The 21,054-nt window shown below is 47.7% G+C and overlaps 1 protein-coding gene across 2 annotated transcripts in view; it reads left to right on the forward strand.

Annotated features, from left to right (window-relative positions):
- The first annotated feature begins 1,609 nt into the window (after positions 1 to 1,609).
- The window catches only part of MAN1C1 (mannosidase alpha class 1C member 1), a 132,432-nt gene continuing 112,987 nt past the window's right edge, over positions 1,610 to 21,054 (forward strand). The window contains exon 1 of one of the 2 annotated variants that reach the window (XM_059915987.1): positions 1,610 to 2,467. In XM_059915987.1, coding sequence (XP_059771970.1) covers positions 1,928 to 2,467 — 540 coding nt within the window. In that variant the 5' untranslated portion in view covers positions 1,610 to 1,927. The remainder of the gene's footprint in view (positions 2,468 to 21,054) is intronic. The other variant, XM_059915986.1, reaches the window with a different exon arrangement.

The raw sequence follows: 21,054 nt of genomic DNA on the forward strand, positions 1-21,054 counted from the left end.
TGTGCAGGTACACACCCACATGCAGTCTCTGAGTGCATCTGGATCTACGCATAGAAGCACACATGTGCACATAAACACGCAGGCATCTGGGTACGCATGTCACATGCTGTGTGTGGTCTTCTACGCACACGACCAAGGTTCCTTCTCCTTCCTTGCCCTCGCACCGCTGTGCTTAGCATCCCTCCCTGCCCCACCCAGGGGCCCCGGCCTGGTTTGGGGCCCGTAGTCAAAGGAAGGCAGAGCTGTGGTCTGCGGGGGGTGCAGTGGAAACACTGCCTTAGCCAGGCCCAGCCCGTCCTCACAGCGTGCCATAGCAGCACCACCGCGGCTCCCGCGGAAGCTCTCGGGACCCCTGGGCAGGCCCCCGCCCCCTGCCAATCCTGGACTGGCACTGAGGGGTGAGTGAGGTTACCGAACGACCGCCAGAGCCCTCCAGACCAGCTGGATCTCCTGCCCCCTCCAGGGGACCAACAACCGGAGCGGCGAGGGTTGGGGGTACAGGGGGTGTTTCGGTCGCTCCCAGTCCAGCGAATGCTGGGCACTAACCAATGGGCGACTGCGGCCCAACGGGGATTCCTCCGAGGCAGCCAATGACCTCGCTCCTCTCTCCACCCCCACCAACCCCGCGCAGCTGGACCATTGGTGCTGGTGGGATGCGGGGGAGTGTGCGCGGCGCTGGCCCTTCGAGGGAGGGGGCGTGGCTTGGAGTCCCAGCTCCTCTCCCCGCCCGGGCTTAGGCCCCCGCACCCCCTACCCCAGCCGTGAGGCCATTGGCCTGGCTGCGGCGCCGCGGCGGAGGTGGACCGCGGGGCGCGCAGTGGGCGTGGCCCGAGGGCGGGGCCCGGCGGGAGGCGGGGCCGCGGGTGCTGTCTCAGTGAAAATCCGAGCTGCCGCGGCAGCGGCGGGGGCGTCTGGGTGGTGTGCGCGCCTGTGGGGCGCAGGCTCGGCAGCGGCGGCGGCGCGGCGGCTCAGTCTACGGCGGCAGCGGCCCGTCTGGAGTGGCCGCGGTGAGGACGCCAGCTGCGGCGGGGGAGGCGCAGCCGGGACTGCGCGCTCCGCGGAGCCGGCGGGGACCGGGAACAGGTGATCCCAGCAGGAACCCGGAGCCCTACCGAGTTGGCTGGGCGGGAGCCCGCACTCCCGGGCGCAGCTGCAGCCGCCCCGCCGCGGCTGGTCGCGAAAGGCGCCGGGCTCCAGACAGGGGGCCCGACATCCCTCGGCTCTCGGGGTCCCAGGAAGCCCCCTGCTCCGCAGGCTCAGAAGTGCTTGCCCTCTCTCCCCGGCGCCCGCTCTGCGGCGGAGCAAAGTTGTAGACGTGTCCCGATAGCCAAGCCCCGCCACTGTCGCGACCCGGCCGGGCCGGCGCGCTCTCGGAGCGCAGCTGACACGCCGGCCCCGCCGCCTCCTCTCCCCCGGAACCGACCCCCTCTGGAAACTGCTTCTGAGGCTAAAACTTTGGGCCGAGGGGCTGAGGGCGGCTCGGCGCGGGGACGAGGCCTGTGTGCGCCCCTCCGCGCCGACAGCCTGGGCGCCGCGGACGGCATGTGACGGCCCCGGCGGCCGCCGCAGCGCGGGAAGGCGCGGGCCCCGCGGGCTCCGGCCGCTGCGAGGAGGGGCCGCGCGGCGGCCGGAGGGAAGGCTGCGGCGCGCGGTCGACCCTTGCGGGCCCGGGCCCCGAGCCGTGCCGCCTCGCTCGCCCGGGCCCCGCCGAGGCTGCTGCTCCCCCGTCCCGGCGCGGGAGGACTCGCTCCAAACTCCCTGAACTTCAGGAGCAGCCCCCGCAGGGCGAAACTCTCAGGGACCCCCACCCCGGGCGGCGCCCCTCGACGACCTCCCCTCGCCGAGCCCCCTGCTGACAAGTGCCTGGACTCCCAGGGCCTCAGGGGCCCGGCCGGTCTGACTGTCCCCAGCCCCGTGCCCGGCAACGATGCTCATGAGGAAAGTGCCCGGCTTCGTCCCGGCCTCCCCGTGGGGGCTGCGGCTGCCGCAGAAGTTCCTCTTCCTTCTCTTCCTCTCCGGCCTCGTCACCCTGTGCTTCGGGGCCCTGTTCCTGCTGCCAAACTCCTCTCGCCTCAAGCGCCTCTTCCTGGCCCCCCGGACCCAGCAGCCCGGCCTGGAGGCAGTGGCCCAAGTCGCCGGCCACTCCCTGACCCGCGAGCAGGAGTCGCCTCCCAACCCGGCCCCCGCGGCTCCAGCCCCGGGTGAGGACGACCCCAGGAGCCAAGCCAGTCCCCGGCGCAGGAAAGGGTGGCTGCGGCGCACCCGCCCCACCGGGCCGCGGGAGGAGGCCACGGCGGCCCGGGGCAGCGGCGCCACGGCCCTCAGACCGCAGGAGGGGAGCATCCCCTCTAGCTTTGACTTCAACGCGTTCCGGAGCCGCCTCCGCCACCCGGTCCTGGGCACTAGGGCCGACAAGAGTAAGGAGCCCCAGAGCCTAGTTCAAAGCCAGCGGGAGAAAATCAAGGAGGTAAGGATTCTTCTCCCCGCACAAAGGGAAAGATCCTCTTGTGCTTCCATCCATTTCCCCTGGGCCCAGTCACTCCCGGGCTCCCTGGTCTACTCTAGGTCCTCCAGGCACACTCTATGTCCTCCTCCCTCCTCCCAAACTTCCCACCTTCACTCCTGCCTGCACACTTTTCCACTACCGGGTTCAGTTAATCATCCCCACCCCTGATGGTAGCTGAACCACTGGACCAACTTTCCCCCACCCCCAGACTCTGGTCTTTCCAGTCCAGTCCTCAGCCCAGATGGGCCCTGCTCCCTCCCTTTGTGGAGATGCTAATAAGATTTTTGTGGAGTTGCTAGTTAGGCTCATTAATGGACACCCTTTCTGTTTGAAGGGGCCAAGAGCCATGTTCTTTCTCACTGTGTGTCTTTAAATCATGACATCTCCCAACCCCCTTTAGGATCTGCTACCTGGAAAGCCAGGATTTGAGGGGTATTTGGTGACCTGCAAGTATTTTGTAGTCTAGCCAGCAACCTACAAGCCAGAGGATGTTGTGCATTCTTGATAACTGTTTCTATTGAGCTTTGGAACAGCTGTACGTAATTGCATGTGATGCAAGGAGCAATGATCACTAAGGCGGTGGTAATGTTACAGAAGCTCTGAGGTTATTGGCTTAATGTAGCAGGTCTTGGACTTATTCCCTGTAGGGATTGTACCAGAGAGGGGTTAGAAGGATCACTTTGAGTCTGAATCTTAGTCTTAATTTAAGAAACCAAAAGCAAACACAGCCTCACCGTGGCTTGAAGACAGTTGCCAAGCCACCACTGATAACTAAATGTTCTGCTCAACCCGTTAGAGCTGCCTACTGTTGGAGCCGCCTGCGCGAGTTTTTTGCCCAGCACTGCAGAGGGGGCTGCAGTGACACCCCCGGGCCACGAGGGGGCTGTGGGCAAGCAGTGGGCCAGGGTCTCCTCCCTAGAAAGGAGAGGATGCTCTCCCCATCCCCATGGACCCAGAATGAAAGGACTGCTTCTGTCTGGACTTCTTGGTTTGCTGCAGAGCAGTCAGCAAGTCTGCCCTGATTTCCAGGGAGAGCAGGCAGCAAGAGTCAGGACCTGCCCTGTCAAGACCTGCTCAGAGCCAGTGGAGAGCTTAGCTGTCCTCCTCTCCTTGTCCAGTGTATCCTGTCTCCCAACGCCCACCTCTCCCTATCTCTGCTGTTGTTACTCAGCCTTCTATGCTAAGCCCTGTGGAGACTCTATCTTAACTAGCAATCACTGGACATTTTGTGATGTCAATATAGGAAACCACAAAGACGAGTCCTTGTTTCCCGTGTGCAAGCGCACACTCTCAGTTTCCAAATTCTTGTTGAAATCCCAAAGGTTAATTGAAGCCTGGAACTTGCAGTAGCTAAGAAAGGGGCATCATTTCTCCCCCACTGGTTAAGGAGCTGTGTTGTTGAATACTCACCTGAACCACCCCAGCTCCCTTTCCTAAAGGTGCCTCTGAAAACATTAACGCTTTCAGACCTCCTTGGAGGGCAGTAACCCGCAGTGAAATTACATATAAACTATATGCATGCAGTTTTTCACGGGGTGTAGAGCTGCCATCAGATTTTTAAAAGGATGCCCCAAAGGATTAAGAGTTACCTACTGTTCTCTTCAAAAGGTGCTTTCTGCATTTGCATCTAGATATGGGACCCATTTCTGAAAGCCTGCGGTTGGGAGCCATGATGGGAAGGGTGGTGGGCTGGCTAGCGGGGAACCGGGTTCTGCCCCTCTATACAAAGAGAACCTCCCTTGTGGGCAGAGGCTTCGGGCAGTGACTTGCTGCAGCGGCGGGGGGTGGTGGGAGGTGTGGAGACTCTGCTTTGCAGGTGGATGTAAAGTAACACAATGGGTGGAGGTCTGTGTTGGTTGCCAGATGTCTGGATCTTTCTATCTGGCATCGCTGTACACCCCTGGTAGTAGCTGGAAGCCTGCTTGTCTATACCTGCAGTTGTTCAGTGAGCCCCCTCTTACTATCTTGAAGACCTTAAGCTCCTCAGAATGGAGGGGACGGGACTATATACACTATTATATTTTGAAGCCCATTTTCTCTTCAGGCTTCTTGAGTTTGGACCTCCCCCGGTCCCCAAACAACCTGAAAAAACGTGGGACAGAGTGTTTGTTTTAGCTGTTAACACAGAGTTAACTTCCCTTGTGTTCCACCTGATGAGGAATGCATTTGACAATTGCTGGAGGATGTCTTTATTTCCTTCTCATCTAAATTTCTATCTGTGCCATGCCCACAGGTAGATCATTTTAGAAAGGTGCCTGTTTTCATAAAAAGGGACTGTTGCTTTCCTCTCTGGCTTGTTTTTTTCCAGACATGGATTGATTAGACCCCAGGAGCAGAGGGACAGCTAGCATCAGATAAAAAGGGCTCTGTTCTTATAAGATGAGGTTTTTAAAGCGAAAGTAAACTTCAAGAGAGATTCAGAGAAGGTGAATAAGGGTGAATGAAGACTGGACACTTGGGCTCTAGATCAATGAAGTATACTTATGAACATTCTAGTTTGAGAGATGGACATGGACTCAAGGTCTCTGCTGATAAGATGGGTTGAAGCTGCATGTTCTGGGTGTAGACACATCAGGAAACAATCTGTCACTAGAACCAACATTTTCTCCTCAGTTCGCAATTTTGGAACCTTGGAGGAGGCAGTGTGGTGGAAAGGGGAACCCAGAGAACATTGATTCGAGTCTCAGCTCAACTGTCTGACTTTGGACAAGCCACCTCCTCTCCTTCCTGGACCTTATTTTTCCTTCTGTAAAATGGGATGAGAGAGGGAAGAAGAGGCTGGTCACATAAACTCTTGCTTCCAGACCTGGCCCCTAAGTAGACTGCCAGTCTGGCCAGGGACTCCTTAGCAGCTGGGCTTTTCCCAGCTCTGTTTTCGGCATGTCTTAGTTCCATGAAGTCAGGGAAAGTGTTGTGTTGTTGTTGATGATGGAGATGGTGTTCACTGTTGTATCCCTAGCACCTAGTCAAGAGTAGATACTCACATAGTTGATTAAGTTAAGTATTCCTCTCACCCATATTGAACTTTAGAGATGGGATTGAACAGTGACAGATCCTCATCTTGGGATCATGGAGAGTAAAGGGGTTGGTGAGAATGAGAAATGGCTTGCCAGCAGCCTTTCCTTTCAGATCTGATGATAATATAGGAAATTATTGTTATAATTATTTTAGGGGACCTTGGTCATAGGTGGGTTTCTCTTCGAGTTCAATAGACTTTTCTCACACATGACAAGAGTTGGGAGTGAATAGCTGGTCAGGGTTACAAACCAGTGAAAGGTTTCAAACTATGTTGTGTCCTACTAATGATGGTTGGTTGCTGATCTGGAGCACCTCAGTTGTCCCTTCAGTGAAGGGAGCTTTTGTTAAAGGGAATTGGGCAGAGTAGGGCTGTGAGAACGTAGCACTGGAGTGGGGCTGCCCCTAGCCCATAGGAAGAATGTGGATTGAATTTTACCCCCATCCCCGTCCCCTCTGCCCAGTGCCCTTGTGCACCACTGTATGTGGCAGTCGCCCTGAGTGTCCAACCTGGGTTCAAGTCCTAGCCATGCTATCAACCTTGGCCTCAGGGGAAAATTCCTGTTTATCACTGGGCCTCAGTTTTCTTGGTAAAATGAAGAGACTGGCATTTAGGGGAGCCTTTTCTCTCCCTCGCTCCCACCTGTTTACTGTTTTGTTTATGGATCTGCCCAAGCACCTAGAATAGGATATGACACTTAGTTGGAGCCCAGATACTTAGTTGGAGCCCAGAGTGGCTACAGTAAAGATCTATAAACTAACAGTTAAGGTGACTGGTGGCAGAAGCTGGGTCTTCTTCCTGCGGGTACATGGAATTCTAAGAGTCATAGAGTAGGGGCCACAGCAAGGTTTGGGGGCTTGGCTCTGTGACCCAAGAAGCCTTTTAGAAGTTGCAGTAATTTTCCAAGTGCAAGTCTAACTTAAAGGGACTGGAGAGGTGGCAGCCATGAGTAAAATCTTTCATGCCTGGATAGCAGGCATCTGGAGGATGCCCGAATCACCCTGGAGTCTCTGAGACTTGGCAGGGAGTGCCCCAGCTCTTGCCTTCCATGTCTGCTGTGTTAAGCCTCCAGGATATTGCTCGTTTGTGATATGTGACTATGTCTGAATAAGTCATCTTGGCAAATGATCTTTGCTCCCCATTAATGGGCTGGTTCGTTAGTCATGTGTGGTTTCTCTGTATATCTGATTTATCACTGCTAGTCCCAGGGACAGGCAGAAAAATTAAAAGGCTTTGTGTTCTTTGTAGCATGTGAATCTGAGGCTGTGAGATGTTCAGGATAATTAATATTAGGAACACCTCAGATTTAAATAGCTTTCCTGGGCTTCCCTGGTGGCGCAGTGGTTGAGAGTCTGCCTGCCAATGCAGGGGACACGGGTTCGAGCCCTGGTCTGGGAAGATCCCACATGCCGCGGAGCAACTAGGCCCGTGAGCCACCACTACTGAGCCTGCGCGTCTGGAGCCTGTGCTCCGCAACAAGAGAGGCCGCGATAGTGAGAGGTCCGCGCACCGCGATGAAGAGTGGCCCCCCGCTTGCCACAACTGGAGAAAGCCCTCGCACAGAAACGAAGACCCAACACAGCTATAAATTTAAAAAATAAATAAATTACTTTAAATAGCTTTCCTTCGAAGAGCTCTGTTTCAGTTGAAAATCCACTGAAGATTTTTCTCCCTTGTCCTTCAGTTTCTCTCTTGTCCTGCTCTATGATACATTTAATATAGACAGGAAGATTGCCCTATATTAACCAGACAGGTCCCTTGGGAGACCCTTACCTCATAAGCCCAGCTATATACTTCATTCTTCTTCCTTAGAACTGAGCACTGCAAGTAGACCAAAGCTCAGACTTTGTCCCCACCAGGTGTATGACTTAACACCCACAGGTTGGGTGGATCTCTGCTTTCACTGTAAGCTGCACCATTATTTTAGGGACTTGGTGCAGGCATTCCAAGAGCAATTGCTTCTCAGGCCTCACATCCTTAACTCTGTCTTTAGTGTTAGCTTTAGAAACAAATAGTACAATGACTTTTAAAAGTCAGCTGCTTATTTCACACTGTAGTTAGCAGGGGGGTAAGAACATAGACTCCCCTGCAGTTTTCAGAGTGACTGATTTATATCCGAGCTCAAGAAATGCCTTTTCTCTAGCTTTTCCCGAAGACTGATCCATTACTCCACCAAAAAATAAATATTGTGATATATATCAGGCATACTTTGCTCAAAGGGACTTACATCTTTTCTCTTACTGAAGAAAATCAATCAGGCTCGCAGATTGGAAAGCCCCATGCAGGGAAGCTGTTTGGTAATCTAGGTGGGCAACCAGCCTGTGGGTACTGTCTCTGGCGTGGGGAAGGTGCCTGACTCTGCATCCTAAGTCAGATCTGCACTAAGGGAGGTGGTGGGGACTTCAGGAAATTCTCTCGCTGCCTTGCTTTCTTTAGCCAGGTCAGGAAAGACTTAACAAGAGCATTATGGACAGGATTCAGGAGAGCATAATGGGCATTTATTACATTAACTTTAAAAGAGGGGCCATACTTGGAGCAGGGATGAGTGTCATGAACCAAGGATTATTATTATTCCAGTTCTGTGCATCTGCAGTCCAAAAAGACCAGGCTCATTCAAATAAGCTCTGGTTCTTGATTTCCCACTAACCTGGGGCCAAGGCCTTATGCACAAGTATTTGCATAATTTGGGGAAAACAACAGACTTTTTAAGCTCTGTATTCTCATGGCAGATGATGGTAAGAAAGAAACTGGAGATTCCTTAAGGACTTCTGAGGACTCAAGGACCTCAGTCCCACTCCCCTTCCCTCTTTCACCCCCACTAGGCTCTGGGGGCTAGTTAATAGCCAAGGCAGTATGGTTTTGGTTCTCTTAAATGCAGGGTGTGGCTGAGATTGCTGTCAGACCTGTTTTTTGGTGTCTCCATCCCCAAAGAGAACTGAAGCCACGGAGACCATAGCTGCAGGCTGTGGCCTCAGTGTGGTGGTCCAGTTGTAGGTATTTCTTCCCTTGAGAAGGCTGTTTTCTAAGATTTGGGTTGAGGGCTCTCCAAACTCAATAGGCAGGTGGTCAGAACAGCTCTTACTCACAAGGGGGTCTGAGTATGTCTCTTAACTCTGAATTTTCATTAATTAAAGGCTAAGACTAGGGCGGTTGTCCATCTGTTTTAGTGCAGTACCAGAGTGGTAACTTTTACAGAAGAAACTTGGGCGTACTGATTAGTGTCCTAAATAGATAAGCAGTAATTATGCTTTTACCTGGCATGCTCTGGGAGTCAGCTGCTCTACAGGCAAAACTTCTAGGCAAATACCTTTCACTAAATAACAACCATTTTCAGTGGCTGAATAATAGTAGATTCTTCTCCCCTCGTTCCACCTCTGCAATGACTTGGGGTCACCATAAAATCCACTGTGCAATACAGCATGTCCCATAGGGCCTGATGAGTCATTTAGGTAAGACTGCCGGCCTCTCAACACCTGTGTTTTGTGTTCTCATCTTATTTTTTTACAACCCTGTGATTCAGGTGCTACCTATTTATTTCAGTATAACTTACATATAGGGAAATGCACAGATCTTAAATACACAGTTTGCTCAATTTTAGCAATTGCAGAAAACCATATAAACAACACCCCTATGAAGATACAGAACATTCCCATCACCTCAGAAAGTTCCCTCTGCTCCTTCCCAAGCAGTCTCCCATCATCCACCCCCAACCACTGTTTTGATTTGTTGCCAGAGATTAGTTTCACCTGTTCTAGAACTTCAACTAAATGGAGTAGTGCAATATATGCCATTCTGCGCAAGGCTTCTTTCACTGAGGCTAATGTTTTTGAAATTCATTCATGTTGTGTGTATCAGTGTTTCATTCCTTTTCATTGTTGAGATGTATTCTGTTGTATGAATATCCCACAATTTGTTTACCCACTCACCTGTGGTTGGACTTTTTGGTTGTTTCCAGTGTTTGGCTATCAAGCTGTTCTGAACATTTTATGCGCAAGTCTTTATGTAGGTATATTTTCATTTCTTTTGTGTCAATATCTAGGAGTATAATTGCTGGCTAATAGGGTAAATGTATGTTTAACTTTATAAGAAACTGGAAACACTTTTCCCAAGTAGTTAGACCCACCAGCAAAGTGTTGAGAGTTCTGCATTTCCACCAGCACTTGGTATTGTCCACCTTTTTAGGTTTAGCCGTGCTATTTGATGTGTAGTGATATTTAATTGTGTTTTTTAAAAAATATTTATTTATTTATTCATTCATTCATTTATTTTGGCTGGGCTGGGTCTTAGTTGCGGCATGCCGGATCTTCGTTGTGGCGTGCACGATCTTTAGTTGTGGCACGAGGACTTCTTAGTTGCGGCATGCAGACTCTTAGTTGCGACATGTATGTGGGATCTAATTCCCTGACCAGGGATCAAACCCAGGACCCCTGCATTGGGAACGCAGAGTCTTACCCACTGGACCACCAGGGAAGTCTCTTAATTGTGTGTGTGTGGTTTTTTAAAATAATTAATTTTTATTTTTGGCTGTGTTGGGTCTTCGTTGCTGCGTGCAGGCTTTCTCTAGTTGTGGCAAGCAGGGGCTACTCTTCGTTGTGCGTGGGCTTCTCTTGTTGCGGAGCATGGGCTCTAGGTGCATGCGCTTCAGTAGTTGTGGCACACAGGCTCAGTAGTTGTGGCGTGCAGGCTCAGTAGTTGTGGTGCACAGGCTTAGTTGCTCCGCGGCATGTGGGATCTTCCTGGACCAGGGCTTGAACCCGTGTCCCCTGAATTGGCAGGCAGCCTCTTAACCACTGTGCCACCAGGGAAGTCCCCTTAATTGTGGTTTTAATTTTTGTTTCCCTTTTTTTTTTTTTTTTTAGAAATTCACGTTCTTTTATTTATTTATGACTGTGTTGGGTCTTCGTTTCTGTGCGAGGGCTTTCTCTAGTTGTGGCAAGTGGGGACCACTCTTCATCGCGGTGCGCGGGCCTCTCACCATCGCGGCCTCTCTTGTTGTGGAGCACAGGCTCCAGACGCGCAGGCTCAGTAACTGTGGCTCACGGGCCCAGTTGCTCCGTGGCATGTGGGATCTTCCCAGACCAGGGCTCGAACCCGTGTCCCCTGCATTGGCAGGCAGATTCTCAACCACTGCGCCACCAGGGAAGCCCTGTTTCCCTTTTAAATATTGATATTGAACATCTTTTCATATGTTTATCTGCCATTTTTTATCTTCCTTTTAAGTCTGTGTTCAGATCTTTTGCCCGCCTTTTTTAAATTAAAAACAATTGAGTGTTTATTATCTTATTGAATTTTAGAAATCCTTTGCTCATTTTGGATATGTCCTTTGTCAGATGTATATACTCATACTCTATGGTTTGTCTTTTCATTTTCTTAATAGTGTCAGTCAAAGAGCAGAAGTTTTAAATTTTGATGAAGTCCAGTGTATCGATGTTTTCTTTTATGGTTAGTGCTTTTGTGTGTACTTTAAAAAAAAAATTCTTTGTCTACCCCAAGGTCATGAAGATAGTCTCCTTTTAATTCCAGAAGCTTGATCATTTTAGTTTTTACATTTAGGTCTCTCATCTGCTTCAAATTAATTTTTGTATATGGTGTGAGGTAGGGGTTGAGGTTCTTTATTTTCATTTAAATGTCCAGTTGTTTAGCACCGTTTGTTGAAAAAGCTTTCTTTTCCCCATTGAATTGCTTTGATAACATGTTAGCTTAATTTACTGTGTGTATGTAGCTGTATTTCTGGACTCTGTTCTATTGATTTGTCTTTATGCCAATTCATACTATCTTTTTTTAAGTGTAATTATTAATATAAGTGGATTTAAGCTAACTTTTTTTTTAGAGTTCTCGTTCATTTTTTTGTATCATTAATTTTTTATTTTTATTTTTTTAATTAAAAATTTTTTATTGGAGTATAGTTGATTTACAATGTTGTGTTACTTTTAGGTGTACAGCAAAGTGAATCAGTTATACATATACATATTTCCACTCTTTTTTTAGATTCTTTTCCCATATAGGCCATTATAGAGTATTGAGTAGAGTTCCCTGTGCTATACAGTAGGTTCTTATTAGTTATCTATTTTGTATATAGTAGTGTGTATATGTCAATCCCAATCTCCCAATTTATCCGCCCCCCTGCCTTATCCCCTGATAAGCATAAGTTTGTTTTCTACATCTGTGACTCTACTCCTGTTTTGTAAATAAGTTCATTTGTACCCTTTTTTTAGATTCCACATAAAAGTGATATCATATGATATTTGTCTTTCTGTGTCTGACTTACTTCACTCAGTATGACAGTCTCTAGGTCCATCCATGTTGCTGCAAATGGCATTATTTTGTTCTTTTTTATGGCTGAGTAATAAGCCAACCATCTTGCTATTTGTTTCCTGGGGTTTTTTGGTTTTGTTTTTTTTTTTAAGTTTTTTATTGAAGTATAGTTGATTTACAATGTTGTGTTAGTTACAGGTGTACAACGAAGTGATTCAGATATATATATATATGTAACCTTTTTCAGATTCTTTTCCGTTATAGGTTATTATAAGATATTGAATATAGTTCCCTGTGCTATACAGTAGGTCCTTGTTTCAATTCATACTGTCTTGATGCTGGGGCCTTATAGTAAGTCTTAAAAACAGGTAGCATGATTTCTCCATCTTTGAACTTCTTTTTCAAAATGGCTTTAGTTATTATAAGTCCTTTGCATTTCTGCCTACATTTGAGAACAAGCATGTCAGTTTCTGTGAAAAATCCTGCTGGGATTCTGATTGGATTTGCCTTGAATCTATAAATTGAATTCCTCTGAACATTTCTTTTTATGTAGGTCTACTGGTGACAAATGCTTGCAGCTTTTGTTTTCTGAAAGTGTCTCTACTTTGCCCTCCTTTTAAAAGGATATTTTTGCTTGATATAGAATTTTAAGTTGACTTTTCCTCCCTTTCTTTACATGAAAGACCCATTGTCTTGTAACTTGCATTGTTTCTGATAAGAGATTAGAGTATATTCCCCTGCATGTAATGTCTTTCCCTTCCTGTTGGATGCTATTAAGATTTTCTCTTTATTTTTAAGTCATTTGACTATGCTGCGCCCAAAGGTGGATGTGATTGTTTATCCTTCTTGGGGCTTGTTGAGCTTCTTGTGTCTATAGGTTGATATTGTTCTTCAATTTTGGAAAAATTTTGAGCCATATTTTTTCAATATTTTTCCTACCCTAATCTGTCTTTCTTTTAGAACTCAACTTACATAGAAGTTAATTTGCTTGATATTTTCCTAGAAGTCACTGAGTCTGTGTTCATTTTCTTTTCAGTCTTTATCTCTGTGCTTTGGTGTGGATAATTTATATTAACCCATCTTCAATTTCACTGAACTTTTCTTTTGTAGTATTTAATTTGTTGTTAAGCCCACCCAGTGAATTTTTAATTTTCAGGTATTTTTTTACTTCTAGAATTTCCATTTGGACCTTTTTCATTGTTTTGGGCTCTCCAATGTTTCACATCTGTTCACTCATTGTTTCCAGATTTTCTTTTAAGTCCTAAGGCGTATTTGTAATAGCTTTTCAAAAAGTCTTTTTTGCCAACATCTTTGTCATCATTGGGTCTGTCCCTGTTGACTGTTTTCTCTCGTGGTAATGGGTCACATTTTCCTACATCTTCATGTAACACTAGTCATTTGTAAAAATGTTATGCCAAACATTGTGAATGCTACTTTTTTGAGATTCTAGATTCATCTGCTTTTAAGCAGTTTTTCTCCCCTCTTTCTGTTAGGCTGTCAGCTGTCACTTCTTTTGGCTGTCAGGATACCTGCCTCTGGCTGCTTTATTCGCTACTCTTCCTATTTTGCCATTTTCTAACCTGCAGATGGCTAGGAAACCATTCAATCTAGCTTGTTAGCATTATATATAAAGTACAAATAAGTAGACCTTGAGTAAGTCTCTGAAGACTCCTGAATCAAGTGCACAAACTTTAATGTGTATATTTTGGTATAGGTTAGATATTTAAAGATTCCTATTTATTTTGGTAATTGGTATTGGATGCATGAAATATAATTTTTTGTTGAAATTATATCCTGAATAGATACAGTAATTCTCAAAGGGTATCTAATTTCTGGTTGATGTCATCTTAAACTACTTGTGCATTTTTTGCTCATCTGCTTTTAGGTGTTAGAAGAAATATTTGCTGATATCTGTGATGTTCCAGCAGTCTCCATTAGTGTGGCTTTCCTCTCAGGATTTTTTAATCTGTCAAATATTTTCTCTGGCCTCCCTACCTTAAGTGTAATGATTACTTTTTAAAACTTTGTTTGTAAATCCCCACATTAAAAAAAAACTATTTGTATAGTCCAAATTGCTGATTACTGGTCAGACGGAAGCTAAATATATATGGCTGAAGGATTTCCAAGGACTATTCTGTGGGATCTGATCTATCTTCCCTCACTCAAGAAAGTTCAATACGAAGTAAATGTAGTGTTTCATTGCAAAGGCTACCTTTAATTTCACTTGCCTCATTTGGGGTGGGTGGGAGTGTTGAATTAAAGTTACAAATCTCTTATTTAAGATCCCTCTCCCCCATTTTCCTTCCTGGAATGAGCTTTTAAGAGGTTAAACCTAAACTTTGCCAAGTAAATGCTGATCTCCTGAGAAGACATTATGGCACCTTTTTTGTTTTCTGTACTTGTGTTCTTGACGTAAATCAGCAAATCTTCCTCCTTTCCAACTCTCCCAGAAGCCATTCTCCATGTCTGTCACATACCTTACAGAGCTCTGGAGTAGCCTTGGTTTTTAATTATTAGGATCAGTGGGAAAAGAAGACTTAAGTTTCTTGCTTTCAGAACTGGACCTTTTAGAGAACAACCGATAAATATAATCAATTTTGCTACTTTAGAGTATAAGGAAACCCTTTATAGAGAAAGGTTCATGTTTTGACAGAAAAATAGCAGCTCAGTCTAGAGACTTCTCTAGCAGTTTCAGATACAGGCCTTTTGGGGTGTATAACTACGTAAAGGGCAGAGACTCTACACTGATGTAGTCTCAGAGGTGGTCTTGTGTAATAGCCACCCTATAATCATGGTAGGAGCTCTGTGTCTGATTATTGATCCTTGAGTAACTAAGAATGGTAGCAGAGTGGTGTCCATCCAGATGGGACTGAGGGAGACAAACAACATTAGACATTTTCTGTGATTAGGCCCTGGATTAGATTAAGGCATAATTAGATTCTCTGTGCTCTGAGTAAAGGGCTCTTAAACTTGGCACCAGTGGGAGCAGAATTCTGGTTTGTCAGCCCTGGAATTGAAGTTTTCTTGCATGTTAGAAAAGAGGTTTCTGACTCTCTGGCCCCTGTACCATCCATTGTCTTTTAAATTCTCCCAGGGAGAATTTCCAGGGGGCCTGCTTGGAGGGGAGTGGGGCCTGGACTGGGCTAATACCTACCCCCTCGTGGACAGATCAGATCAGAGATTCCTTGTGTGTATTCTTAGTAGAGCCCTAGCATCCCGTTAAGAGTTTAGCTGATCCCCACAACAGTCTTGTGGCATACACGGCATGGACCATAATCCCATTTTATAGCTCAGAGAATGCACACCCTGCAAAGGCAGTGACCAACTCCAGGCCTCGCCAATTTAAATTGTGATGCACTGACTCAGACCTCCTCTCCTGACTCTTTGGTTGACGTTCTTTCTATTATGTTATCTGAGGGCTCAAGGGTGACAATTTAGAAGAAGAGTTTTCACTTTGGGATGAAATAACCGAGATAATTGTCATAGTCTTGGTAGACATTCAAAAGAACTGGTCTCATGAATCTTTAGAACAGGGATTCTAACCTTGAGTGCAGTCTGGAATCACCTGGGGGAACTTAGTAAATACTGATGCCTGAGTTCCTATCCCAGAGGTTCTGATTTAATTAGTCCGGAGTACAGCCTGAGCGTTGGGATTTTTAAACACTTCCCAGATGATTCTAATGTACAGCTATGCTTTAGAACTCGCCTATTGTAGTTTTGTCTTCACCAAAGCTGTATCTCCTTTCTGGCTATATTTCCCTTTTACCCACTCATGGAAGAGGTTGGAAATTTTCTATATTTATTAAGACCTAGACCAGGATCAGGTAAGAAAAAAAAATGAGCTAGAGAAAAAACTCAATTAAAACAGTTTTCCAGTGTTAAGAACATATACCGTTAACATCAAGAGAAGTCATACATTTATTAAAATTTTAAGAAAAAAATCTTGGAAATACTATCTATTGAGCCTCAGTTATATACTGAAAGCTATGCGAGCTAAAGGAAAAGTAGAGATGAGTCTCTGGCTTTAAGAAATTTTATAGCCTTTTTTTTTTTTAATTTTTTTTCTTTCTTAATTAATTTATTTATTTATGGCTGTGTTGGGTCTTCGTTTCTGTGTGAGGGCTTTCTCCAGTTGCGGCAAGCGGGGGCCACTCTTCATCGTGGTGCGCGGTCCTCTCACTATCGTGGCCTCTCTTGTTGTGGAGCACAGGCTCCAGACGCGCAGGCTCAGTAGTTGTGGCTCACGGGCCTAGTTGCTCCGCGGCATGTGGGATCTTCCCAGACCAGGGCTCGAACCCTTGTCCCCTGCATTGGCAGGCAGATTCTCAACCACTGCGCCACCAGGGTAGCCCAGAAATTTTATAGCTTGATGGTGTCATGCGTCGGAATCACTTCCCACTGCATACGGATGCATAGAGGAAGGGAAGCATTGGTTAGCTGCCTAAGTATTTGCCTGTCCCACCTAGATTTTTTGGGGGGAAACAAGCAGAACATAAACATCTGGAATGAAAATATTTGCTTGTCCAGAAGTTGATTTCCTAAAAGACCATCAACCTCCCTCCTATGGCTGCCTCTGCCCCTTTCCAGTTAACAGAGGAGCCTTTCACATTGCTGCTTGGGCCCTAAAATCAAGTAACAGATGCTCAGGCAACAGATATTGAAGAAGTGAAAAAAACTGAACCCAGTCCCAGGTGTTCAGACTCAGGGCAGCAATGCTGCAATTTCATATCATCACTGCCTTGCCAGGTGCTGGATGTTACTAAACCTGAGAATTGCTGTTCTGGGTGGATCAGATCAAATCTACCCAGGCCACCTCCGCGTGGAAGCTGCAGGAGGTGAGACTATGCCATAGATGAGTGTGAGCATCCTTCCCACGGCTTAGTGACGGTCCCCCCCGAGAGCTCTGTTTCCATGCAAGAAACCTTTGAATTCTCAGCCTGTGCCAAGTTGCAGTCTTTCGTCAGTCTGCCCCAACTATTTCTAGCAAATTGTTTGGCTGACATGGCATATAGAACAAGTCCTATTCATGCCAAACTTATTTCATTCCAGCTTCAAGCAGTGGACATTTAGTGTAGGAGCATTAATGGAGAGGCAGACTTCAGAGACGAAATTTCCTTCTGTTGCTAAATCTTATGTTAAACCATGCTTACTCAGAGGCCTCTGGCTGCAGGAAGCAGTGACGAGGGTGGAACTTGGCAGATGGCTGTAGCTGTGGCTTCCTGGAGGCCTGTGCGGGGAGTCAATTGTTTGTATATTGGTTTTCATTTATGTATTGGTCTTATTTTCATCTTCCTGAGGTGCCCAGATGCCATGGTGATAGATTGGTTGGAAACGACTCATTTATCAGGGTTCCGTGGGGGATGTAGTTTTCTTTCTCGTGTGCAGTGGAGTCTAAATGTTTAATTAGATGCTGAGGCATTTCTGCATGGGTCCCTCTCTGCCGGCCCTCCCAGGTGGATGCCATTCCTTAGTTTGGAGAGGGTCTGGGGCTTTCCTGGACCTAACTTCCTCTCCCTTCATTTTCTCTTGATGCAATCCTCAGTCCTTCCTCCTTTTAGCTGCTGTTTTTTCCCCCTGTCATTTTTGTTCTAGAAACCGCCTTCATGTGACTGCTGGAATTTGCAGAGCAGATTCGTGTTGGAAATCTAGTTGTCAAACAGGTCCAAACCAGACCTTATGAAATAATGTAGTTGAGCTGATACACAGTGAGAGGAATATTAACTACTTGCTGCTTGTGTGTTTTATTCCAGCTCAACTTTTCCAGAGAACTCACCTTGTTCTTACCGCCTGCCAGGCAATGCCCTAGATGCTGAGGATGCAAAGATGAGGCTTCTGTCTCCTGAGTACCACATCTAGGCAGGGTGCGACAGGTGTGTGTGTGTACACAATTGTAACACCATGGAGGTGCCCAAATCAAGGGGTGAACAAAGGGCTGGGAGTCACATCAACTTGAGGTGAGCTTGGGGGAAAGGTTGGTGTTTCAAGCAAATGTGGAGAATACCAGGCGTAGTGGGCTCGTCGGAGAGCAAGAGGCTCCATGTGCTGGATCTGGGGGGGTGTTCCAGGTGTGGATGTGGAAGGCGAAGTTTGGAATGGCCAAGGTTTCTACCTGGGGTCAATGGGGACATCAGGAAGTGGGGACAGTGAGAAATCCTAGGAGGGGGAGATGAGTTGAATTCCAGACACAGTAAAAATGATATGCCTGTGAAATCCAGGTGGTTGGAAATACTGGTTTGGGACTGTTTGGGGTGATGGCACAGGAGATGCGGATTTAGAAGGATGGAGTGCTGGGGGCTGAAGACTTGAGCGCAAAGCCATTCGAGGAAAGCCTGGGCAGAGAGGCACAGGAGTCAGAGCCTTCAGGAGCATAAGTGTTTTAGAGAAGGAACAGAGATTTGGGGAGCAGATAGAGGCAGGTGGCCGAGGGACCAAGAGAGCTTCCTTTTTCCTTTCACCAATGGTTCTGCCACGCCTGGCTGCCCGCAGAGCCCTGTACGCAGCTCCTGGGCTGATGTGGGCTTGCAGCCTGGTGCCCTCTCCTGAGCGGCCTGCCTTTAGTTTCCTCTCTTCCTCAACCACCTCCTGGCTTCAGAGCACTGTCTTCACTGGCCACAGACCCCTCGGCTTTCCTTCCTTGCTGGCATCAAAGGTTAGAGAGTCTGTACCTCCCCTTTGTTTTCTGATTGTATATCAGGACCTCTGCTAAAAAGAGCTGGTGTTCTGAGCTGTCTGCTCTTTAATTTCCAACTGAGAGCCCAAGAGCCAACCTGAGGACGGTGTGTGACTCTTGCCCGGCCTGATGCTGAGTGAGCTCAGCCTTGTAGCAGAACATGGGGAGCCCTTCCTTCATCTCCTTTCTAGAAATAGGGTGTGTGCATCCTCCGGCCTGACCACACACTAAAGATTCACAGGCCAGCTCCTTCCTCAGCGAAGGAGGAGGTCACGTGTTGGGGGAGAAGGCACGGTTTGATCTTCTCTGCTGTGGAGGAAAGGAAGACATGTGGAGTGGTGACAATGCATTTTGTCTTTTCCCTGTGACCATGAGCGGTGACCAGATCCCACCACGTTCTTCTCAGCTTGTGGCCAGCATCTCTGCTCCAATGGGAGTGTTCTCTTGAAACAAAGCCCCTGACCACTAAAGGGAGGGTCATTTGGCAAAGTCCCTGCTGAATCTGCCATCTAAGGCATGTCTAAGTGGCATTCTCACCCAGGCCACCCTTCCAGACTTTCTCCTGAGAGCTGAGCCCCACCAGTGCTGCATAAGGTGCCCTGTGTCCTGGCCTCAGCCTGGGATTGAAAATAGGCTGGACCGTACCTCTAGAAGAAATGCTGAAAGCTCTGGTTCAAAGCAGTCCCTGTCTGGTTGCAACCTGGTAGTCCTGGCTTTTTCCGCCTTGCCCAAATCATTCTGACTTTTCCTGTGGTGGTTTGAGCATCTTACAGTCTGAATATTCAGGTCTGCTCATCCTCCTGGGATAACAGGTGCGACGCGGCCAGTGCTGGTCAATGCAGGTTTATCGTCATCGTCGCAGGACTGAAAGGTGTGTGATGTCTTTCTCCCTCATGGTCACCGTGTTTTCAGCAGCAGTCTGGGTTGGGTTGTTCAGCCTCCTCAGAGAGGCGCTGAAAGCTGAAGTGAGTTCCTGTTCCTTCGTCCGTGCCTGTCCTCATAGAGTGTTTATGTTGGTTGTAGCAGCCCCACCAGCTAAGGTGAAAGTGTCCAGCTCCCTGACTCTGTGCACATTTGCAGTGCTGCCCCCTGGGGGGACCCAAGCCAGCACCCCCTCTCCAGTCCTGGAGCTCCGGAGACCCCAAAGTCTTAGCAAGGTTGCAGAGGCTGCTGGGGGCACCAAGGAACTGCATGCACTGCTTTGTGAGGTGGTGACTTTTTTTTTTAATTACAGGTAGAATACACATAACATTTATCATTTTAACCGTTTTAAAGCGTACAATTCCGAAGCATTACGTACATTCACGGTGTTGTGTGATCATCACCACTATCTCATTCCGGAACTTTTTCATCCCTCCAAGTGGAAACCCTGTACCCACTGAGCAGCCACTTCCCATCTCCCACCCCCACCTCAGCCCCTGGCAACCACCCATCTGCTTTCTGTTTCTATGCATTTTTCTATTCTGGATCCTTTACATAAATGGAATCATACAATATGTGGCCTTTATGATGTTTTCAAGGCTCTTCCATGTTGTAGCATGTGTCAATTTGATTACTTTTTCTGTCTGAATAATATTCCACTGAATGGATATACCGCATTTTGTTTATCCATTCACCTGTTGATGGCCGTTTGGGATACTTCTACCTTTTGGCTATTATGAATAATGCTGCTATGAACATTCATGTACTCTTTTTTGGGTGGACATATGTTTTCAATCCTTTTAAGAGTGGAATACTGGGTATATGATAATTCTATGTGTAACTTATTGAGGAATCGCCGGTTTTCCACAGCAGAAAACTGTGGAAATGTTTATGCTCTCATCAGCAGTATGAGGGGAGGTGGTGACTTTTGGAGCCAAGTGTGCCAGCCCCTCTGGCATAAACCAAAGTTGTCATCTGGGGTGAGCCTCAGTGTAGGGGAGCTGGGACCAGGGGCGTCAGAAGTGAGTTTCTGGGGAACTCGGACAGAGTTCACAAGTGCAGCTGGGCAGGCCAGGGCCTGGCCCTCAGGGGTGGTTGAGCCTCTCCAGTGTGGTGGGCGTGTGTGATGGGAAGTGTATGGGGCAGTGCCGTGGGCAGTGGAAGTGCCACTGGTGGGCTCAGGAGGGCTGATCCAGGTGGTGTCTGTGAGTGGAAAGTGTTAGACCCTGAGCCTGGGATGGTGGCAGAGTGTGTCCTTACCTCAGGGAGGACAGGTTACAAGTAGAACAAGGAGGCAGGCCCAAGCCCAGCTCATAGATTAGGCTGATGGGGGGGAGGTGAGGGTGGCAGGAAAGGAGTGCTGTGATGGGGGAAAGGGGCACTTCACTGGGCTCCAGTATGGAGGTGCTATCTCTTACCCTGAAGCAATGCTGCTCTCCTAAGGCAGAGGCGTCTGGGGTTGAGTTCTGAATCAAGCATGTGAAGTGAATCACATGCAGTCAAAACTATTCTTGAAAACTTCTCATTGCCAGGACCCAGGCCCTTGGAAACTCAAAAGGCAAAATTCAGCTTCTCTTGTTTGCTTTCCAGTGGTGGCTTCTCTTTCCTTGAAACATGGAGGCCAAGGTCTAGTTTGAGTGGGAAGGAGTAATGGGGAGAATAAGGAGGTTGGGGGAGGGGTGGCAG

This window comes from Balaenoptera ricei, chromosome 1 (genome assembly GCF_028023285.1).
Source record: "Balaenoptera ricei isolate mBalRic1 chromosome 1, mBalRic1.hap2, whole genome shotgun sequence".
Classification (NCBI taxonomy): domain Eukaryota; kingdom Metazoa; phylum Chordata; class Mammalia; order Artiodactyla; family Balaenopteridae; genus Balaenoptera; species Balaenoptera ricei.